The 17,528-nt window shown below is 47.9% G+C and overlaps 1 protein-coding gene across 1 annotated transcript in view; it reads left to right on the top strand.

Moving 5' to 3' along the window:
* The window catches only part of CDC25A (cell division cycle 25A), a 29,836-nt gene extending 12,749 nt beyond the window's left edge, over positions 1-17,087 (top strand). Inside the window, exons 13-17 of the mRNA XM_066585672.1 lie at positions 5,563-5,625; positions 5,704-5,802; positions 6,018-6,148; positions 11,902-12,013; positions 13,663-17,087. Coding sequence (XP_066441769.1) covers positions 5,563-5,625; positions 5,704-5,802; positions 6,018-6,148; positions 11,902-12,013; positions 13,663-13,803 — 546 coding nt within the window. The 3' untranslated portion in view covers positions 13,804-17,087. The remainder of the gene's footprint in view (positions 1-5,562; positions 5,626-5,703; positions 5,803-6,017; positions 6,149-11,901; positions 12,014-13,662) is intronic.
* The last annotated feature ends 441 nt before the right edge of the window (positions 17,088-17,528 follow it).

Genomic DNA, 17,528 nt, shown 5'->3' with positions numbered 1-17,528 from the left:
CAGCCAACATTTTAGGTGTATCAATTGGCCGGCTAGGTAATATAGTGATAAGTCTGGGAGTGCCGACCCGGCTTCGTCTTTCGGTCTCTGCAGCGTGGAGAGCTTGAGTTTTGGGCGAGAATTGCCCCATATGAAGGAGGTCATGAGGGAGTTCATCATTCGGAAAAATCTAGTCGGGATTGGAACGGAGATGTGCTGCATGACGTATAGACACTTCGGTAAGACTATCATTTTGATCAAATTAATACGGCCTGCGACCGACAGGGGTAGTGATCCCCATACTCTAAATTTGGATCTATATAGGTCTATTAATGGATAGATATTCAGATCAAGGACTCTAGTAGTTGTATTGGTGATCTGAACTCCCAGGTATTTGAATTCTCTAGAGACTCGTAATCCGCACAGTGTGTCCATAGATTGTAGGGGGTTCTGTGTGGACACTAGCATTAAGGCGGATTTTGACCAATTTATCTGTAATCCTGAGAAGGATCCAAATGTGTTAATAACATCTATGGCATGAGGCAGGGTAGTTGTCGGGTCTGCCATGAATAGCATGAGGTCGTCCGCGTATAACGCCACGCGGTCCTCCCGATTTCCGATTTGAATCCCGTGGTATAAAGGGCTTGCACGGAGCATGAGGGCCAATGGTTCCATGGCCAGGGCAAAGAGAAGCGGGGAGAGGGGGCACCCCTGTCTAGTCCCTCTATACAGGGGAAAGTACGTAGAACAGGTGCCGTTCACGGAGATCGCTGCCAATGGTGTTTTGTAGATTATGGAGATCCATTGGATAAAACGGTCTCCGAACCCAAATCTCCTCAGCACCTGGAGCAGGAAGGGCCACTCTATGGAATCGAAGGCCTTGGCTGCATCCAATGAAGCCAGGGCCCAGTCCGCTTTGTCTGTCGCTCCGATTTGCGTTATTACCTGTACCCTTCGTAGGTTTTCTCTTGTGGCTTTGCCCGGCATGAATCCGGTTTGGTCTGGATGTATCAGGTCTAGAATGACGTTATTGAGGCGTCGGGCAAGCATTTTTGTCAGGAGTTTATAATCCGAGTTAAGGAGGGATATGGGTCTATATGAGCCACATTCCAGGGCGTCTTTTCCTGGCTTTAGGATGAGTACGATTGTAGCCTCATAGAAGGATGGGGGTAGTGTTTTATTATTATAGGCCGCATTATAAGTTTCAAGCAGTGTGGGCAGGAGTATTTCTTGGTATTTTGCGAATACCTCTACTGGTAGGCCATCTGGGCCTGGGGCTTTACCGTTGGACATCTCCTGAAGAGCCTCCGAAAGTTCAGTTAGAGTAAATGGGGCATCTACTAGGGTCTGTTGGTCCTGGGAGAGTGTGGGGAAATTAAGGTTAGACAAGAAGCTTGTTAGTTCTTGTTGTGTGGCATGGAATCCAGTGGCGTAGAGGTCTCTATAAAAACGTTGAAATCTTGCTCCTATTGAGTCTTTTTGGTGGAGTATCTCTCCTGTTTCCGATGCGATACGGAGTATCGACGGTGATGCCGAATTTTGATGCACCAGAGTAGCCAATAGGCTGCTGGACTGATTGCCAAGTTCATAAAACCGTTGTTTTACAAAGGAGGCTCTACGAGCCTTCTCTTGTAGGTGGGTTAAATATTGCCTGCCCTGCCTTAGCCACTGCTCTCTGTGTTCGTCGGTTGGGTCTACAATATAGTCTGCCTCTAGACGTTCATACTGGGACGCCATCTCCCGTTCCAGCCTGGAAGACTCCCTTTTAATATGAGATGGACGATTTTAGAGCGCCTCGTAAGAAGGCCTTTAATGTCTCCCACAGCACCGCCGGGTCGGTGTCTGGCTGATTTAGTTCTAGAAAGACAGAGTTGGTCGGGTACTCTATCATTTGTTCCGAATAGATTTAACCAGAATGGGTGTACACGCCAGTTATGTCTATGGGCCTGCGTGTCTGGCGTGGAGACTTCTACGAATATAGGTGAGTGGTCCGATACACCTCTAGTGAGGTATTTAATGTGGGTTATTGCAGTGCACAGTCTGGCGTTACCAAGACAGTAGTCTATTCGGGATAGAGTATTCCTACCAATGGAGTGACACGAGTATTCACGTGTCGCCGGATGTCTAACTCTCCACACATCGCGCCAGCCGACCTCCTGTAAGAATTGCATCAGAGGCGAGGGGCTGGTTTGGGCTGGGTGAGCTGCGGGGGCACCAAATCTGTCCATTTGTGGGTCCAGTGTCAAATTTAAGTCGCCCATACATATTATGGAGGCGTTGGGGTACTGGGTGGCGAATTGGGCCGCCTGGTGTAGGATTGCTATGTTGGCTGGTGGGGGGGGGGGGAAGTATAGCCCGATTATTACATAGGGTTGGGACTCGATCCACGCCTGGATGAACAGAAATCTGCCTTCTGGGTCTCTGACTGTGCGTCCCGGTTCCCACCGCAGCCGCTTGTGGATTAGTATGGATACTCCTCTGGCATATGAAGAGTAGGTTGAGTGTATAGCCCATTGTACCCAAGGTTTTTGCAATAGTTTTGTTTTTTCAGAGATCATATGCGTCTCCTGGAGGCACACTATGTGAGGGTTGTGGTTCCTGACATATGAGAAAATCATAGAACGTTTTCTGGGGGCTCCCATTCCCCTCACGTTCCAGGAAAGTATGTTTATGTTGGCCATTTAACTCGGGTGTTTCTATGGTTATGCGGGAGAATGTACCTCACCAAACTAGGTCGAGCCCGTGCCCGGCCAGCCACCAGGTCCCCCCCCCAAACAGGGGCCAAGGAATGCATCCCCATGCTCCTGTCAGGCCTGATTCCATGTGTTGCACTGCACAAACCTGTCCAAAACTTAACGATTGTAATTACTTCAACAGCAAATTGCCTGGGTATTACAAACATCATAACGTTTAACATTACTTGAACGTGCGTGTGATAACGGGGAAGACTGTGCACCTAAAATGCGGTGGTAAAACTGGGCACAGTCAGACAGATTAGATCTGCATAGAACTCTCGGCCCCCAATATCACAGGTACATTTACTTCTCTGCCCGACTATTTTATCTTATGCATATTTAGACCAGAAAGCATTTTATATATCATACAGTACATTCTTTCTGCAGTTGTTCCTCTTTACTCAAGATCGCACCTCTATACGGTAGCGTGTGGGGAGGTGGGAGGATAATAGTGGGGGAGAGGGGAGAGCAGGGACAGGCCGGGGGTACGCCCAGGTGTGTGTCCACACTCTCCTGGGAGTCATGGGGGGGTATAATACTGACTCTAGTCAAATGTTTCAGACTCTCTGGAGTGGAGAAGAAGGTAGCTCGTTCATTGTGGACCACACGTAGGCGAGCTGGATACATCATGGAATATGGTATAGCGGCTTCCCTCAGTCGGCGCTTGACCGCTACAAAGGATGCTCTGGTTTTCTGCAGGGCAGCCGAAAAATCTGGGAAAAGAGAGATTAGCGTTCTGGAATTGGAGGTTCTGCACTCGCCTTGCGGCCTGGAGGGCGATGTCTCTATCCTTGCTGCTCAGAAGTCTTGCCAGCATTGGTCTCGGGGGCGCTCCTGGAGGCAGTGGGCGACCCGGGATCCTATGGGCCCGCTCGATGGCGAAGGCCGTTGTGAATTTGGCCTCTGGCAAAAGTTCTTTCAACCAGGTTTCCATAAATGAGCAGGGATCTTGACCCTCTGCGCGTTCCGGTAGCCCTATTATCCGGAGATTGTTTCTGCGCAGTCTATTTTCCAGATCGTCTGCTCGCTGGAACCAGGTGTTTGCTGCCTTGTCAAGTTCTGTGAGCCTATCTGGTATTGGAGCCATAGTATCTTCAAGCTGTGATATACGTGTCTCGGCCTCCCCCACTCTGCTTCTGAGGTTTTGCATGTCTTGCCTTATCAAGCCTACATCTATTTTGACCTCCTCTATTTTCCCGGTTAAGGAGGTGGTACTGGTCTGTATGGCCTCCAAGAGTTGCGCTGTGACTTGCCTGAGCGTTGGTTCATTTTCTGCCTCTGGAGATGTTGCCGAGCCTGAGGCCCCGTTTGCTTCTTCCTCTAGTCTGGGTGGTCGGCGTGGGGTGTCTGTTGTTGGGTCAAGTGCGTAGGCCTTGAGGCGCTCTGTTATCGTGGGGGAGTGTTGCGGCTCATTCTGGACGACTTGCGGTTGCCCCGCCTGCGGGAGGAGGACGGCGGCGGTAGTATGTTTGCGGTCTTTATGCGCCGAAGAAGCCGTGGAGGGCCTCCTTGCTGTTGAGGATTTGAGATGTATGAATATGCTCCGCTGCAGCGGGGTGGGGGGCCCGGGGGATAAAAGTTGCTAACCTGCTTGATTTGATTGGGTTAGGTATCGGTTAGGTGTGTTCGATGTTTACTCTTTGTCGCAGTCTAGGATGTCGTTGAGTCTCGCCAGAATATAAAGGTGGCGGTTGTAGTGCTCAGAGTTCGTTTGGCTTGACTGCGGTCTCTATACTTTGGCGAGAGGCCAGTGCCTCCCAGGTCGTAATCCGGCACCTCCTTGAAGAGGAAGGCGAGTGTTTACAGTATGTTTCACGTGCTGTTTGTCCGCTTCAGAGGCGTTGCAATTACAGGTAGGTATTGCGTACAGCCCGATGATGGTTGTCCGCGCCGGACTAAGGAGTATCTGGGCATGTGGGGTGCTGTCTTGCACCTTGGTTGGATGGTGCTAATTGCCAGCTGTGCTGGTTATTAGTGGATCACCCGCTTTGGAGTTGTTAGGGAGGGGTTCCACCATGCACCTTGTAATAGAATGGTGCAGGTTGTCGGTGGATCCTTGTTATGGGGTGTCCGCTCGTTTCAGGAGTGGCCCCTTTAAGGGGTGTTTGGCAGGCCTTCAGTGTGCCTCTCACGCAGAGCTGCTGTTGGAGCTAGGGGGGAGGGGATGTAGCCCCTCTGCTCTCCGCTGCTCAGAGGGAACAGTTCAATGGTCTCTATGTGAACTTCTCACCCCTCCTTCGTTACCCCATCGCCCCTCACTTCCACAGCGGGGGTCCCGCTGTACTGGGCTGTTGGGTCTGGGGCGCTATCCCCCTCGGTCGGTGTCTGCCGCTCGCCGAGGCCCCGCCCCCTTCTCTATGCAGCGGGAAGCCTCCGAGTCCTCTGGGCCGTGGCGCTCCGGTCCTCCGCCGGCACCCCTCTCACCTCTCAGCCTTCCTGGCTTTGTCTCCTGCCGTCACACACGCCCCACACTCCCGTCGGGTCCCCCCGGCACAGTCGGGCCGCGGGATGTGCGCTGCCTCTCTCGGCCGGAAGTGCTCGCTCCGGAGCCCCAGGAGCAGGCCCAAGGCCGATATCAGCCGCTTCTCACCGCCGGTTGTCCGCAAAGGCTCTCCCGGTCCCTCCAGAGGTGCTCCCTGCGTCTCGGTAAGTCTTTCTAGCCGTTTGTGATGTCGGGCAGTCAGGATGATGTCAGGATAACGGGGATTGCCACGGAGCTCAAGTCACTTGCGACTTCACAGCATGGCTGCTGGACACGCCCCCCCTTAGTAGTCTATTTTAGTGAGGTGGGGAGTCCTTCAGTATTTTTTATATATATATCCATTTTTTTTTTTAATCTTCTCTATAGGCCTTCTTATTCCCAACCGTGAGTGGTAAACATGAGGAGCTAAAGTACATAACTCCAGAGATGGTGAGTTGTCATCGTGTGAGTAAATTACTTGTTACTGTCGTCATGGCTCTTGTACTGACACTTTGCCTTTCACTACAGATGGTAATGATCCTGAATGGACAGTTTGAGTCTCTTATTGAGCACTGTGTGGTCATTGACTGCCGATACCCATATGAGTATGAAGGAGGGCACATACAGGTGAGTGTCTCTAATCAATTTGTTTTTATGGAAATGGATCTTTAAGACTATAAACCTCTGCATGGAGTTGCAGGGAAAAGTTGATCTAAGGGCCTTTTACACGGGACGATTATCATTCAAACTAGCAAAATTATTTCTCAATGACTAGCTGGCTTGTGTATCTGTCATCACCCAGATTGATGTAAGATTTAAAGAGCCTTTGTAATCCTTCACAGGGAGCCATCAATCTATACATGGAGCAAGAAGTAGAAAACCATCTGCTGAAGAATCCCATCCAACCTCACAGATCCAAGCGAGTGATTATTATCTTTCACTGTGAATTCTCCTCTGAGAGGGGACCCAGAATGTGAGTGCTTTTTATTCATGGTTGTGATTGTGGAAAGATCTTCAGCTTTTCATCTTTCTCAGAACTAGTCAGTGACTGAGAACACTTGCTTGCTTTGGGCGCTCTTGCACCAAATATTTTTTTTTCCCCCAGTCTCCATGACAGCACCAATTGAGATTGCCTCCTCCTGATAGGACAGGAACATACTGAGAGGTTAAAAGCTCCCCCCCCCCCCCCCTTACCCACTTTCCTCAGTGTCTTCCTGTCCTGCCAGGAGGCAGGATCTCTGAGAGGAGCTGGTGGAGAAGCCAGCCGGAAGCCTACTCACGGGCGGATTGGAGGGCAGTGGGTCAGCCTGTCCTCCCTTCCCAGCCAGACTCCCGGGACGCCACATGGGGTGGTAACCCTCGGGCCAGGTTCCTCCCGCGGCAGCCCATGGGGGGTACAAAGCGGGAGCCTCAGTCCCCCTCGTCCTCCCTGCACGTCATCGTCTGCATCAGGAGCGGAGGGGGCGGGGCTTAGCGCAGGAGCGCGAAAATTAAAAAATAAATAAATAAAAACCTGAGAAGCCAGAACAAACCAGCACTACAGGTCGCAGGGTGTCTGCAGCACCGGTATAGTAATGAGTGCTCCAGCCCCAGAGACAGCTGAAACCTCAGCCTCAGCGGCCGTAAGTAGCCAGTGCGGCAAAAAATACAAAATGCAAAATCCAATGTATTGTATATGGAAAAATTGCATATTTACCCGCAAAAAATACAATGCAAACATCCAGTGTATTGTGTATGGAAAAATTGCATATTTACACGCAAAAATGCTTTATTTGTCAGGGGGTTAAAAAAACATTCCCCCCCCCCCCACCCCCCGGAACAAAGCTCAGAAAATGCGTGGAATGCGGGATAAAACTGCCAGCTACGTACCAGGGGCCTCTATGCAAGGCATACGTAGCTAGGCTAGTTAAAGAGGAATCAGGAGGACGTTAGGAAGCTGGTGAAAGAAGAGGTAGATCAGCCCTAACGTCACAGCTGGCGCCGCCAGCGAAACGCCATAAAAGGACGTATGCTCCTGACGAGCCTTCCGACTCCGTATCGGGTCGGAGCAAGAGGAACAGGCGGCGAGGAGTCCTCAGATTAGGAGGACTACAAAAAATACTTATTCCATCAGGACGATTTAAGGGAATTAAGTCAGTCAGGGCGTACCCTACAAGATGAGAGATTTGGGGGACTAGGGGAGAGGCGCAAGCATACCTTCCCTGTCCACAAGAATATCACCAAAATAATCCAGAAAGAGTGGAGGAAATCAGACGCAAGCTCCTTCTCCACTAGAGGGGTAAAAAGAAGGTACCCATTCGAGGAGGAAGTTTGCGCAAGCTGGGAGGAGGTACCTGAGGTAGACGTCCCAGTGGCCAAAGTAGCCAGGAAAACGACCCTGCCCTTTGAGGACGCCGCACAGTTAAAAGATCCCATGGATCGCAAAGCTGAGGGCCTTCTTAAGAAATCAGGGGAGGCAGCGGCAAACATACTTAGGCCAGGGATCGCAGCCACTTGTGTGGCGCGAACCCTGGGGGTACGGCTAGAACAGCTACAGCTACACCTAACCAATAAGATGCCGAGGGAACAGATCCTAAATTCCCTTCCGATCCGGCGTATGGCAACAAATTTCCTAAGCGGACACCGCGGCCGAAACTGTCAAACTCTCAGCGACAGCTACAGCCCGGTCTAACTCAGCCAGAAGAGAGTTATGGCTGAAATCGTGGTCAGGCGACCTAGCCTCAAAAAATAAGCTATGCGCCCTCCCGTTCTACGGCCAGTTTTGTTCGGACCGGACCTTGACAAGATTCTAGAGAAGACGGCCGACAAAAAGAAGGGATTCCCGGAAGAAAAGCCACAGAGGGAAGACCTTCTTCCGGGCCCCAAGGCAACAGCCAGAGGCCTACCGAGGCAAGGGCAAGACAGGCCGCTGGAGTTACCCCAAGGGGGGCAGAGGAAGGAACATCCTCTTTAACCCCCACCAGGGGGAGCCAAAGCGGAGACCCTGACGTCATCCCCGTAGGGGCAAGGCTGGGGGGCTTTGTGGATCAAGGGGCTGCGATTTCTGAAGGCCCAGGAATCCCAAAGATTTTACAGCAGGGATACCGGATAGAACTAGTGTCCCTCCCCAGAAGAAAATTCATTATCACGGGAGGCTCCAAACAGTTACACCTACTAGGCCAAAGCGTTGGGGACCTGCAACAACTAAATGCAATATCCCCCGTACCGCAAAACGAGGAAACCCAGGGCCATTATTCCAGGCTCTTCCTAGTAAGGAAACCCTGCGGGAAACAGCGAATGATGGTGAACCTGAAACCTCTGAACACCCGCATCAGATACAGAAAATTCAAGATGGAGTCCATCTCCTCAACGATAAAGTTGATTCCCAAAGGAGCCTACATGGCATCCACCGATTTAAAGGATGCTTATTTCCACGTACCGATCCACGAGGGGTCCCGGAAATACCTAAGGTCCGCAGTGGATATGGGCAAAGGAATAGAGCACCACCAATTCAGATGCCTGCCCTTCGGGATCTCCTCAGCACCCAGAATCTTCACCAAAATTATGGCAGAGGTAGCCGCCTACCTGAGGAAGAGTCGGTCCTAATAATACCCTACCTGGACGATATTTTAATAATAGCAGAGTCCAGAGAACTCCTAACGGAACACATGAGGATAGTGCTAGAACTTCTCCAATCCTTAGGATGGATCATAAACTGGGAAAAATCCAGCCTAGATCCCGACAAACATAAAACGTTTCTGGGTATAACGCTCGACTCAGAATCGCAATGCTCCTGCCTACCCGAGGAGAAAATACAAAAAATCCGACGGCTAGTCAAAACCTTTTTACGGAGACGATTATGCACAGTTTGGTAAGCAATGTCTCTCCTGGGAAGCTTGATGTCGTGCATTCCAGGAGTGGCATGGGCCCAGGCTCACACCAGAGCCCTGCAAAGCCTCAGTCCTATCCACGTGGGACAAAAGGCAGTCCTCCCTAGGGACAAGAATGTACATCCCAAGCATGGTGAAAACATCCCCGCGTTGGTGGACATCCCCAGAGACTCTGCGGAGAGGGGTTCATTGGCTACAAAACCCAGCCACTCACATCACAACGGATGCAAGCGCCTGGGGATGGGGAGCGTATGTGGGGAACCAGTTCTTTCAGGGTCCATGGCCTCAAAGGACAAAAGAACAGTCCTCAAATTACAGGGAACTACAGGCCGTATGGCAGGTCCTACAGCAGTTAGGGAACTCGCTACGGGACCAGCATATAAAGATATTGTCAGACAATATCACCACGGTCGCCCATATACGACACCAAGGGGGCACAAGATCTCCTGCTCTGCAAAAAAATCGCACAGAAAATTTTCCACTGGGCAGAGGGCCGGATCCTCTCGATCACGGCAACCCATTTGAAGGGGACGCTAAACTAAATAGCAGGCTTTCTCAGCAGGAGGCAAATAGACCCAGGAGAAGGGTCTCTCTCCCTGAAAGCATTCAGAATCCTGATCAACCAGTGGGGGACCCCACAATTGCACCTGTTCGCAACCAGGGAAAATGCCAAAGTAAGCAATTTCTTCTCCCTCTGGCCAGGAGATCGTCTGACAGCAGTAGACGCCCTAGGCCAAGACTGGGGAGAGGGGCTGGTGTACGCCTTTCCTCCTATACCATTGATCCCCAGAGTCTTAAAACATTTCAGAACCCAGGTATGCACACTAATCCTGGTGACCCCCTTCTGGCCCAAAAGAAGCTGGTTCGGTCTCGTAGCAACATTGAGCGTCCAGGACCCAGTCATCTTCCCTACCTGGACAGATCTTCTATCGCAGTGGCCACTGAGCCATCCGAGCCTAGACAAGCTCCACTTAACAGCATGGCTCTCGAGGAATCCTCACTAAAAGAGAAGGGATTCTCAGAGTAGTAGAAACGTTAATGTCCAGCAGAAAAAAGACTACCCACCTTATCTACCAGAAAGTTTGGAGAAAGGTTTTCCTCATGGAGACAGGGAAGGGGTCGCGGGGATTCTATCCCGGACATCCCTCTAATCTTAGAGTTCCTGCAGGAGGGCCTAGAGATGGGCCTCTCTCAAAGCACCCTGAAGGTCCAGGTCGCAGCCCTTAGCGCCATATGTGACACAAAGTTCGCAGACAACAGATGGGTCAACAGGTTCCTAGCAGCAGCAACTAGATTACGGCCTAGACCCATAAATCTTTTTCCAGACTGGAACGTTAATTGGGCCCTAAGGGCCATGTTGGCGGTACCATTCGAGCCGACCGAAGCACTACCCATAAAAATGCTTACTATCAAGACCATTTTCTTAGTAGCCATCACCTCCGCAAGACGGGTTAGCGAGCTGCAGGCCTTGTCCATTCGCCACCCGTTCCTGAAAACCTCAGACACCAAATTAGTATTTAAAACGGACCCTGCCTTCATGCCAAAAGTAGTATTACATTGTCATAGGTCCCAAGACCTAATAATCCCCTCATTTTTTTTTTTTTAGTAAACCTAAAAACGAGGAAGAAAAAACCCTAAGCTGCCTGGACGTTAGGAGAGCAGTCCTAGGCTACATAGAGGCGACAAGCCACTGGAGGCGGGACGACAACCTGTTCATCCAGTTCAGTGGCCCAAATAAAGGGAGCAAAGCAGCAAAAAGCTCCATAGCCAGGTGGATCCGCCTGGCCATCATAGTCTTATAAAGCCCTCGGGAAGGAAATCCCCTTAGCCCTTAAAGCCCATTCTACAAGGGCAGTAGCATCCTCATGGGCCGAACATAGCTCAGCTTCGGTCGAGCAGATATGCAAAGCCGCAGTCTGGAAGGAACCCCACACGTTTGTTAAACACTATAGGGTAAAAGTGCAGCAGGACGAGGACATGGCCTTCGGCCGCAAAGTCCTCTCGGCAGCAATCCCACCCTAGGGAAACTTTAGTTGGTACGTCTCAATTGGTGCTGTCGTGGAGACGACTGGGGGAAAAATGGATTTTATCTACCTGATAATCAGGTTTCCAGTAGTCTCCACGACAGCACCCGTACCTTCCCCCCCCCTAAATTGATAGAAAAGAAACTATGTAATATAATATTAAAAAAATATATATATTATAAATAACGATAACTTTATTCTAAAAAACAAAAAAATCCCGGTTAAGGGAAAAAATTAAAGTTGAGCTCCTACCCCGGCAATTCGTTAGAATCCACTGAGGAAAGTGGGGAAGGGAGGGAGCTTTTAACCTCAGTATGTTCCTGTCCTATCAGGAGGAGGCTCTCAATTGGTGCTGTCGTGGGGACTACTGGAAACCTGATTATCAGGTAGGTATAATCCATTTTTTTTGTCCCTGTGGGTGTCTGCCACCTGAAAACACGCAATACACTGCAAGCTTGCCACTTTCTGACAATCTCCATGTGCTCTTGGCATGTATGTGTGCATAATACGTGTCAAGATGATATATTTTTATTTTTTTTTTGTGTGCGCTGAGGCACAATTGAAAGTAATGTAAAGTCTGTTAATGCAGAATGCACAGTAAATGAGCAAATAACCTTGTAAAGGGGTTACCATTGTATCCAGTCTAGACAATGCTCTGAGCTAAAAGCATAAACGGCTGCACCAATCTTTGCTTGTGGTGGTCCAGTGGGTCAGTCCGGCGTCCTGCTTGTTAGATTCAGAGCATTCTCCTAGTTAATGTCGGCCCTATTTTCCTTGTTCACGGTAAAATTTGTGCAGGACTAAAACTATATGAACATCTTGTCTCTTCGCAGATGCAAGTTTGTACGCGGGAAAGACCGAGATATGAATGAGTATCCCCAACTGCACTACCCAGAGTTGTACATCTTGTTAGGAGGTTACAAGGATTTCTTCCACAAGTACAAGGTAACCTTATTTGCTTCCACTGTATGAATATAAATCAATGATTCTTTCATAACCAGATGAATAGTTATCTATTTTTGTTATAATTGTAAACCGGCTTGATCATAACATCTCAATATTAGCTGGTCGTCTTTTGTTTCTTGATTTCTGCTTGCAGTCAGTGAATGAGATTAGAAACATGACTGCTTTTCTTAAATGGCATCACATCTGCCCTATTGGTTATTTAGTACTGCATTTCAGCTAATTACTTCAGTGGTGCTGAACTACAATACAAAGTCTATGAGCAAGATTGATATTTCTGAATGAGAGCTGCAATAGTTTACTAATGTCACATAGCCCTTTAATGTAGTTGGGCACACTGTAGGATGCAATCTGTCAAAACAAATTTCAGTGAAACGGGAAGGGACCACTCCAGAGTTTATAAAAACTGAATGCAGCTCTGAAGGCCCATTTACACACTATTATCGCTCAAAATGCGTTCAGTGTCTCTCGAGCGGTATCTTTGTGTAAATGCTACCATTGTTCGCTTTTCAGTTGAACAATCTGTTTGCCAGCTGATGGCAGAGAGCGCTGATAACCTTGTTTTCAGCTGCTGTCCCGCTGTATGCAGATAATAGACCCGCTGTTGCCTGCATACAGTGAAGGGAGCTATATTTAAATTCAAATGAAGCTAATGGGCATTAATGCCTATTAGTACCGGTAGCTATGCAAAATGATCTTTCAAAACGGTCTTGAGCGATCATCTTTGCGTGTAAGTGGGGCTTAATCTATAATATAGACTTCTTGTCACTGGGAGACTTGTACATCTAGAACATACTCCATATCTGGTCACAACACTTGCAAAATAAAGCTTGCACTATTTTTGGTTCTGCACTGACCACCTATACAGTAGATATGTGAATTTGCAGTAATTAACCTTAAACAACCCCCCCCCCCCCCAAACTTCTCCTGGAACTTGATCACCACATTAAGGCCCAATGTCCACAGGTGGATTTGAATTGCAGAATCCGCACAAGGCACCCGGTCAGATCTGCAGTTCAAGCTGCCAATAGGGAACCATGGATGGCTGCAACGGAATTAAAGCATGTGGATTTGCCATGCGGACCTCAAATCTCAGCATGCTCCATTTCAGTGCGGTTCCCACATGGACGGCTTCCATTGAAGTCAATAAAGGCTATCCCATCTGTGGCCCATTGTGGATGGGCTGTGGATTCTGTGGGAAAGCAGGAGTTTAAAAAAACTTCTACTGCGCATGTGCACCAGCACTTCTGCACACATCCGCAGTACAGAAAACACCCGGATGGGTAAGCGGAGTTCTCTGCCGTGGGCAGGGTCAGATTCTGCTGCGGGCTCCCACATGCAGAATCCGACCCGCCTATGGACACTAGCCCTAAAGCATGGGTTGAGCTCTTGGTTTTCACTTAATTGGTAAGACCGACAAAGTAATCTTCTGGTTTAGGGACAATTTGTAGCAAATCTGCATGCTGTTTTACCGTGAATTGCTGCGGCTAGCAGAGGCAACTTGATGACCACTGCACTGGAGTATACCTGGTCTTCCTTCACTTTCCTGCTGGAAATGGAGGAGCTACCAGTGAGTGATGGTCAAGGTGATCTGTAGCTAGTCCTAACTTTTTTTTTTTTTTGTTCAACAGTCCCTTTGTGATCCAGAAGGCTACCGTCCCATGCACCATGAAGACTTTAAAGATGATTTTCGGAAGTGTCGCATGAAGAGTCGGACATGGGCTGGAGAGAAGAGCAAAAGGGAGCTGTATAGCCGTCTAAAAAAGCTCTGACTACACTGTACAAACTGTGTTTCCATGGACCATGATCCACCTCTGGGAATGTTTTAAACTTGCGTGAACCTTGAAGTGGAGCAGACAAACTTCAGTGTTTCTGGAATACAGAGCTGCGAATAAGGCTTTGCTTGGGACTACCTCGTGCAGCCGCATCTTGTAAATTCCATGAACTTTGGGATGTACTTTCTGCGGCTTGCACTAATGAGCCTACTGGTGACTTTTTGCCAGCTGGTACTACAAATTCTGCAGATCACTTGATATATGGCAGGATGTTCAGATAACCACCCTCTTATCGAACAGTGAATATCTTCTGGTACTGAAACCACCTCCCCAAGTGAACACTGGCTTGAGTCTCGCTCAGTTTCTCATGTACCACTGTTTTTATATAATATTTTTTTTAACCCTTCATTGCTCAGTGAGTTTTTATTGAATCAAGAATTTTATTTTATGGCCTATTCAGATGGCTGTATTTGCAAGCCAAAACCAGGAAGGTGCCAAAATATAGAAGACATGCAAATCTTTCCATATACTTTTCCTGTAAGGTACCATTCCTGGTTTTGGCTTCAAATACTACAGTCTATATGAGGGCTTAATCTTTTTACCATATGATCCTGTATTTTAAGATGTGGTAGAGCCCAAATCTTACCCAATGTACAGGAATGTTTAATCAGTGTGTGACCCAGGCAGAAGAAATGCCTGTCTCCAAACCTGCATTGTCTTTGTATTCTCCTATCTTGGCCATGGCTGGACGACTTTGTCCTCCTGACCTTGATTAAGCAGATTGCTTGTCCTCATTCACTTTAGGAATGTCTGAACCTTGCTGACATTCTCTGATGCCACACTTTACTTCCTTAACACCTGCTGTTTGGGTCTGCGCACAACTGGTGCAATAACTCCTTCAGTCTATTGACAATTCCTCTGTCAAGGCTGACTTTACTGTCTGTTTTATGGGGTATTCTTGGCAAAATTTAGCTTTTTCACTTTGTGCACTTAATTTTCAGGTCCTGTCTACTTTGGTGTTGAGGCATATGTTTACCTTAATGTTTACAGCTTTTTATATATTAATCTACATATACAGTGTAGTCATAGAGTAACGGCCTGATGCGTAATCCAGACTGCATGGGTATACCCCCTGGTTACTGGTAAAGTCAGCAAGCTTATTGGAGATGGGTGAGACCCCTCCCACCCCTGCACAAGCTTGGCTGTGGTACTATTAGGCAAGGCATTTGACTAAATAACTCTGCCCCACATCTGTGCAGGTAATGCTAAAAGGGGTTTTGTCATAAAAAAAAATATCTAAACTTGCCTATTCCTTCCCTGTCTCTCTCCTTATCACATCTTCTCCTGGTTGAGCTTCTCCAGCGCCCCAGGTCAGCTCACTGCAGGCTGGGACCAGCTTGTTATGAGGGCTGCATATCTCAAATACCTTCCGGCTGGGTCAGTGAAGGTCGCATCCCTGTGCTGTAGCTTCACTGCTTGGGAAGGAATTGCCATCTATTTCAGAGATGGCTCTCCTGAACAATCTCAGAAGATAGGTAGTCCCATTCATTGGTTGGCAGGCAGAAGACTGCCAACGAAATGTACATAACGTCACAGGAAGGAGAAGAATCAGGCAGCTGGAGGTGAAGTGACTCCCCCTCCCCGGACTGCAGGAGACAGGAGAAGATGAGGGAGGTTAAGATCTGGTAAGTAGACTGATGGGGGAGGAATAGATAAGTATAGGTTTTTTGTTTTGTTTTTTTGGTGACAAAATCCCTTTAAAGTTCAGCTCTGAAGCATGCAGAATTATGGCTGCAGTTATCCAGTATGATACTGGATAATACACTTAAAGTGACTAATATATAATCAATCTTAAAGCTGTAACATGGGATTAATTCATTTATGATTATGGGCTACTCCAATTTTTTTTTTTTTTTTCTTTTTTACTGCTCGCACAAACTATTCTGCAGGAAACAATGGCGTCTCCTTGGAATATCCTAGTGTGGAAATTCATCAACGCAGCTGTTAATGGCTGCTGCCATATGTCCAAGGAAGACCTAATGCATGGGGTTCAGGAAACAAACTTTCCTACACCCTATTACAGAATTATAAGTTTATGGGGTATTCCAGACCCCTCCCTACTCCTTTTAACAGGATCAGGTCATCAATAGATCTGTGGGGACCTGCAGCTTAGATCCTTGCCAATCTGCTGATTCCTGGGGTCACGGTTGCTGCTGTCAGTGCAGAAAGTGCTAAACGTAGTGCAACAGCCCAGATTGGTATCGCAGGTGCTGCTTCCATTCAACAGGAGCTGTGCCTGTAATACCAACAGTTTGATAGTTAAAGGGGTATTCCAGTATTTTATTTATATTTGATCTTGATGGGGCTTTTCCTACTCAGCAGCCTCATTACCAGGCCAGAGAAGCTACAGCAATCATCTCTTGCTCTGAATGACCTGTTTGGTCCTGCAATACACACAAGCAACCACTGATGTGAATGAACACACTGTAATGCTTAATTTTCCCTGTGGAGGAGCTGCAGGGAAACTGAACACTTATTAGATTTCCCCACAGATTAGCCTATTACAGGGAGACTGACTAGTTCCATTCAAGTTATTCTAACAATTGGGGATTGTCAAAAGTGAAGAACCCCTTTTCTGTGACTCTTCAGCTGTGTTTAGTTTAACTTTTAAAGTGACAAAACTGACAAAGGGGGTGTTGCATTACCTGCTCTCCCTTTTATAGCTTTCTCTCTGTATCCACTGGCTTTTGTGTTTCAAGATGGCAGCACTGCTGCTGTGGGAACTCTGTGCCCACTGCATTGGTAGTCCAAGGCACTACATGCTGCCCTACTTTGTCTAGCCAGCATGGCTCATGTAAGCCGTGCTGGCCAATCACACAGCATGTAGTGTCCTGGTGACTGGTGTAGCATGCATGTGAGATTGCTGGCCACTCACACAGCATGTCTTGTTCTGGATAACTAGTGTAGCATGCATGTGCGATCGCTGGCGAGTCTGGAACGGAATGCAAGAAAGTGAGAGCAGAAAGTAATACCTCCACCTCCTGGGCCTGGAATTGGTAGGCTGCGTTAAGGACTGTTGGACAAGGGTCAATTTGGGTTTTATTGTACAATCTACAACCCTTCTGTATTTGCAACACTTTTATTTTTCAGGAGATCATGTTACTGTCTGGACTATAGTCCTGTGACTGTTCCAAGGTTTGCAGTACCCTGTAGAGAATTTGCAGTTTTGTATATTTGCATTTTTTTTTCCCCTTGCAGGAAAATAAATGACCTAAAACATCTTTTGTGTCATTCTGGAATATAACCTGGTCATTCTAAAATTGGCCCTATGTTGGCATATAAACGTTTTGGATTAGTCGCTAAAACTGTTTAGTATTCTAAATAGCTTAGAATATCAAACTTAATGTATGGATACAAAGTGTAGGTGGATACACACTGCTCAGGCCAATCCGTGCCACCCAGTTTTAATAAAAGTTCTACAACTTTTTCATACCTCACCACTTTCAAGATCACTTACAATGACCAGTCCTAGAAAAACTGTCTGCACCCTTTCTGGCTACCTGATGCACACTGCATTAGTATGCATCGGTAGTCTATAGCTTAGTTCACACCAGCATCAAAAGTTCTGATTGGAACCACCCCTTGCTTGAAAGCAGGGCAAAATATGCTGCAAGCAGCACTATTTTGTTCTATGAAGACTTTGCAGAATGCTAACTGAAGAC

The sequence above is a fragment of the Eleutherodactylus coqui genome, chromosome 12, assembly GCF_035609145.1.
Source record: "Eleutherodactylus coqui strain aEleCoq1 chromosome 12, aEleCoq1.hap1, whole genome shotgun sequence".
Taxonomy (NCBI): Eukaryota; Metazoa; Chordata; class Amphibia; order Anura; family Eleutherodactylidae; genus Eleutherodactylus; species Eleutherodactylus coqui.
This window is presented reverse-complemented; position numbering and strand designations above follow the sequence as displayed.